At 40.1% G+C, this 5,402-nt stretch overlaps 1 protein-coding gene across 1 annotated transcript in view; it reads left to right on the forward strand.

The window, feature by feature from the left end:
• NARS2 (asparaginyl-tRNA synthetase 2, mitochondrial) overlaps positions 1–5,402 on the forward strand; it is a 147,773-nt gene that overhangs the window by 93,808 nt on the left and 48,563 nt on the right. Inside the window, exon 12 of the mRNA XM_037731819.1 lies at positions 1,803–1,809. Within this exon, the coding sequence (XP_037587747.1) occupies positions 1,803–1,809 (7 nt within the window). The remainder of the gene's footprint in view (positions 1–1,802; positions 1,810–5,402) is intronic.

Raw genomic sequence — 5,402 nt, forward strand, 5'->3', positions numbered from 1 at the left:
TTTTTAGCAGCAATATGAAGAATGGTGTAGAGGTAGATAAAAATAGAGTGAGAGGCCCTGTTAGGAGGCTGTAGACACAATCCAGACAGTGCACACAAGTGGAATTGGATGGACCAAGATTTGATGCCTAGCTCAGCCACTCATGTGCTCTATGACCACCTTAGATAAGGTACTTAATCTCCCTGGGCCTCAGTGTCCTCATGAAAATTCCAGTACATAGAAATAAAAATTCCTACTTTATAGCCTACTTGAGAAGAGCAGGCAGGTAATATATATAAAGTACTTAGCATAATTTATGGAACTTAATAAGTACCCAGAAATGTTAACTGTTAAATTATGAATTGTCTGTTCAGAAGCATTCTGTTTAATATCTTAGTTTGAATTTGTAATTATGGGATGTTTATTTTAGTGATTTTCGTCAACTCTCCTTTTTATTCATTTATATGTCTTTCTGCTCTTATCCAGCAAATGATCTTTTTCACTTAAAACATAAATACCATATATATATCATAAATAGAACAGACTCATTATTTTATTACCCTGTCTTGGGTTGGATTTCCTAGTAAACAAAACTCTAAGGCAGAGATGTGTGGGTAGGGGGATTATTGGGGAGTGCTGTTTCCAATATTTGTAAGGAAAGGAAGAAAGTCACATTGAACAGTGGGAAAGTGAACTATGATGCGTTTACAGAGACCTTAGCCTCTTTTGTGAAGAACTTTGGAGTGATCCTTTATACTTGTCTCATCTGAAGGCAGAGGGGTAGCCCTTTGTGCCTTCCCGTATCGAGTGGTAATTGGGCGTGATTAAGCCAGTGGAAGGGGCATAACCTTGAGTAAGGCAGCACCTTTGGTTCTAGACAATTCCTGATGAGGCACTCAACTATAAACTGTCAGGAGTTAATAATATTCCTAGTTTCCCACATAGGGCACTTAGCCACACACCGTAGCATTCAGTTTCATACCCCCTTCACACTTTTCACTGAGCATTTTGTATCAGTCCCCATGGGACATTTTTGATTATTCCTGTTAGGGAATGGGCAGGGAAAAGGGAGAGTGGTCACTACTAGCATGTAGTTTGTAAAGGTAGGAGTGCTGTTCAGCAACTTACAGTACAGAGCCGCCTTCTCCCCAGTAATTTTAGCTGACTCATAATATCAGTAGTGCTGCTGTTGAACAACCATATTCTGGACTGTAGGGATTCAGGATCTGAGCTTTAGGAGTCATCGTGCATTCCTTAGGTAGCTTTCAGTTGAGCCCACTCCCCAATTCTTTATTATTTCACCCAGGCAGTAAGAGTATTAGGAATGGAACCACACTTTTTACCTCACTGTTTCTGCCTTGATGCCATTTCCACTGCACAAACATAGATACAAAAAGGAAAGGTTGCACAAACAATATAAAATAATTTTATTTTATATTGTATTAAACATTAAAAATCTTTGCTCTACAATTATATTTTACCATATGACAGGGTTGCAAGATACCGTTTATTTTTCTCAGTTATATTAGTAAAAACATTGAAGAATAGATAGGTTAAGCTACATACCTTTTTAGTAAGTGTGAGCAGAATTCAGTTACAGATTTTCACCTTTGCATTTAGTCAACAATCCCATAAAATTATTTTGTTCGGCTCTAAATATTAGAAGTGGAGCATTTCAATCCAATCTTAATGTTTGAAATAAGTCAATTCTTTTCTCTCTCCTTCCCTCCTCCTCCTCTTCTCCCCCTTCCCTCTCCCCCATCCTTCCCCTCCCCCTCTTCCTTCTCCCTCCCCTCTTCCTTCTCCTCTCCCACCTCCTCCTCCTCATGCTGAGATTACAGGCATGAGCCACCACACCCAACCTCATTTTCTCTTTTTCTTTGATTTCTTTATGTTGTTTTATCTTTAGATGCCTTGACTGATGGATTTTTAGACTAGTTTCTTAAGCATTGGTGATTAATGTCCAGGAATAATGTGAACCAGAAGAACACACATATTATTCAGAGCATTACCTGTACTACCTTTTCTGGTGTTGTCACAGATATATTCCAAAATTAGTCGGGGCCTAATCAAAAAGGGTTGGACTACTCTGGAGAGATCAGTTATCCCAGAGAGAACAGTTACTTGTCCGGTGGCTTTAGATGGGTGGGCCTGGGCAAGAAGGTAGCTTCAGGGACATCACTCCCAGAGAGTTACATAATAGCTATCGGAAACAGTTTTGATTTATCCATTTACCGGTTGACGGACATTTAGTTTATTCTCAGTTTTTGTCGGAAACAGTTTTGATTTATCCATTTACCGGTTGACGGACATTTAGTTTATTCTCAGTTTTTGAAAGTAATGAACAAAGTTGCCATAAATATTTATGTGCAGGTTTTGTATGAATGTAAAGTTTAATTTCTCTCTGTTTTTTGTTTTTCTGTTTGTTTGTTTTTTTTGAGACAGGGACTCATTTTGTCACCTAGGCTGGAGTGCAGTGGTATAATTGTAGCTCACTTCAGCCATGAATTCCTGGGGATCAAGCGATCCTCCCACCTCAGCCTCCTGAGAAGCTAGCACTATAGGTGCTATTTTTTTTAGTTTTCTGTAGAGACAGGATCTCACTATGTTGTCCAGGCTGGTCTCAAAACTCCTGGGTCCAAGTGATCCTCCTGCCTCTCCGCCTCCCAAAGTGTTGGGGATTACATGTGTGAGCCACAGCCACCCAAACTCATTTCTCTTGGGTAAATTCCTAGGAGTGGGATTACTGGGTCAGTGTTTGATGTGATGTTTTATAGTTTTCATTATACAGATCATTCATGCCCTTGGTTAAATTTACTCCTGAGTGCAGTTATCTCTTCGTATCCAGAAGGGATTGGTTTCCCGACCCTCCCTACTCCCTGCCACCATGGATACCAAAGTCCATGGTTACTCATGTTCCTTATATAAATTATAAAGTTTCTTTCGTTTTATAGGAAAGAAATCTGTTTTCCAAAGTGACTGTTCTATTTTGCATTCCCCCCAGCAATGTATGGAAGTTTTACTTGTTCTAGTTCTTCACCAGTACCAAGTGTTGTCAGGCATGTGTGGTGGTTTTAAGCCATTCTAAGAGCTGTGTATTTGTATCTCACTGTGGTTTTAATTTGCATATCTGTAATGCTTACTTATGTTGAACATCTTTTCATGTACTTCTTAGCCATCTGTATGTCATCTTCTGTGAAACGTTTGTTTATAAGTTTTGCCCATTTTCCATATGGATTGCTTGTTTTCTTCACTGTTGAGTTTAGAGAGTTTCTTCTTGGATGTGTTCTCCTAGAAGGTAGCTTGGCTTTTCATCCCCTTAATTTTGATGACACCTAGTTTTATCATTTTTTCTTTTGTGGATTATGCTTTTCGTGTCAAGCCTAGGAACTCTTTACGAAACCCTAGATCTTTAGGATTTTATGTTTTACAGCTTTACATTTACATTTTTCATGTACGTCTATGATCCGTTTTGACTTAATTTTTGTGTTACATGAGATACAGAGAGGTTCTTGTCCTTTCCTTTTCTGTCCTCTTCTCTATTCTCTTTCTCCTTTCCTTTCTACCTCTGGATACCTTCTTGCTCCAGCACCATTTGTTGAAAAGACTGTTAGCTAAACTTCATCTATTGAATTGCTTTTGCATCTTTGTCAAAAATCAGTTGGTCATATATATGTGGATCTGTTTCTGAATTCTCTATTCTGTTCTATATTCTACTTAATATTTTACCACTTCAGGTAAACCGACAGTCTTACTACTATGTATTTCCTTTTACCTCACCCCTTTATCTTATAGTTGCCATATGTATTACATTCATGTATTAATTTGCTATTGCTGCTGTAACACTTCACCACAAGCCTGGTGGCTTAAAACAACTCAGATTTATTGTATACTTCTGGAGGTCAGAAGTCCAAAGTAGATTTTACTGGCCTAAAATCCAACACTACTAAAAGGTGTCAGCAGAGTTGCATTCCTCTTGGAGGATTTAGGGGAGAATTAGTTCCCTTAAATCTCCCTTACCTCTTGCATTTTCTAGAGACTACCTGCATTGTTTAAAAATCAGCAAGGTATCTTCAAATCTTTCTCTCACCCTCATACCTCCCTCTTTCACATAAAGAATCATTGTGATTACATTAGTCCCACCCAGATATTCTAGAATAATCTCATCATTTAAATATTTATTTATTTATTTTGAGATGGAGTTTCACTCTTCTTGTCCAGGCTGGAGTGCAGTAGCGCAATCTCGGCTCACTGCAACCTCCGCCTCCTGGGTTTAAGTGATTCCCCTGCCTCAGCCTCCCAAGGAGCTGGGATTACAGGCATGCGCCACCACATCCAGCTAATTTTGTATTTTTAATAGAGACCGGGTTTCTCCATGTTGATCAGGCTGGTCTCGAACTCCCAACCTCAGGTGATCCACCCACCTTGGCCTCCCAAAGTGCTGGTATCACAGGTGTAAGCCATTGCGCCTGGTCATTTAAAGATTTCTTAATCACATGTACACAGTTTCTTTTACCAGGTAGACTAACTAACACACTCACAGGTTCTGGGATTGGAGCATGGACAGCTTTGGCAGAAGGCCAAACATTATTCTACCAATCACAATTCACATACCTTGAAAACCTCTGGTGATGTTTGAATTTTTGCTCTCAATTACCATGCATATTTTAAAGAATTTTAAAGAAAAAAAACCATCTGTAGTATTTACCTACATATGGTAGTAATAGTAAATTACTATTTCTTTTCTTCTTTTATTTTCTTTCCTTTTTCCTTTCCTTTCCTTTCGTTTCCTTTCCTTTCCTTTCCTTTTTCCTTTCCTTTTCTTTTTTTTTGAGACAGAGTCTCACTCTGACACCAGGCTGGAGTACAGTGGCGCAGTCTTGGCTCACTGCAACCTCCACCTCCCAGGTTCAGGTGATGCTTCTGCGTCAGCCTCCTGAGTAGCTGGGATTACAGGCGTGCACCACCACTGCTGGATAATTATTGTATTTTTAGTAAAGATGGGGTTTCACCATATTGGTCAGGCTGGTCTTGAACTCCTGAACTAATGATCTGCCTGCCTTGGCCTCCCCAAAGTGCTGGGATTACAGGTGTGAGCTACCACACTTGGCCTGTAAATTAAGACGGGGTCTTGCTTTCGCTCTGTCACCCAGGCTGGAGTGCAGTGACGCAATCTCTGCTCACTGCAGCCTCTGCCTCCCACGTTCAAGTGATGCTACTGCCTCAGCCTCCTGAGTAGCTGGGATTACAGGCACATGCCACTATGCCTGGCTAATTTTTGTATTTTTGTGGAAATGGGGTTTCACCATATTGGCCAGGCTGGTCTTGAACTCCTGACCTCAAGTGATCTGCCCTCCACAGCCTCACAAAGTACTGGGATTACAGGTGTGAGCCACCATGCCCAGCTAGTATTTTTTTTTTTT

This window comes from Cebus imitator, unplaced genomic scaffold (genome assembly GCF_001604975.1).
Source record: "Cebus imitator isolate Cc_AM_T3 unplaced genomic scaffold, Cebus_imitator-1.0 Scaffold424, whole genome shotgun sequence".
Lineage (NCBI taxonomy): Eukaryota > Metazoa > Chordata > Mammalia > Primates > Cebidae > Cebus > Cebus imitator.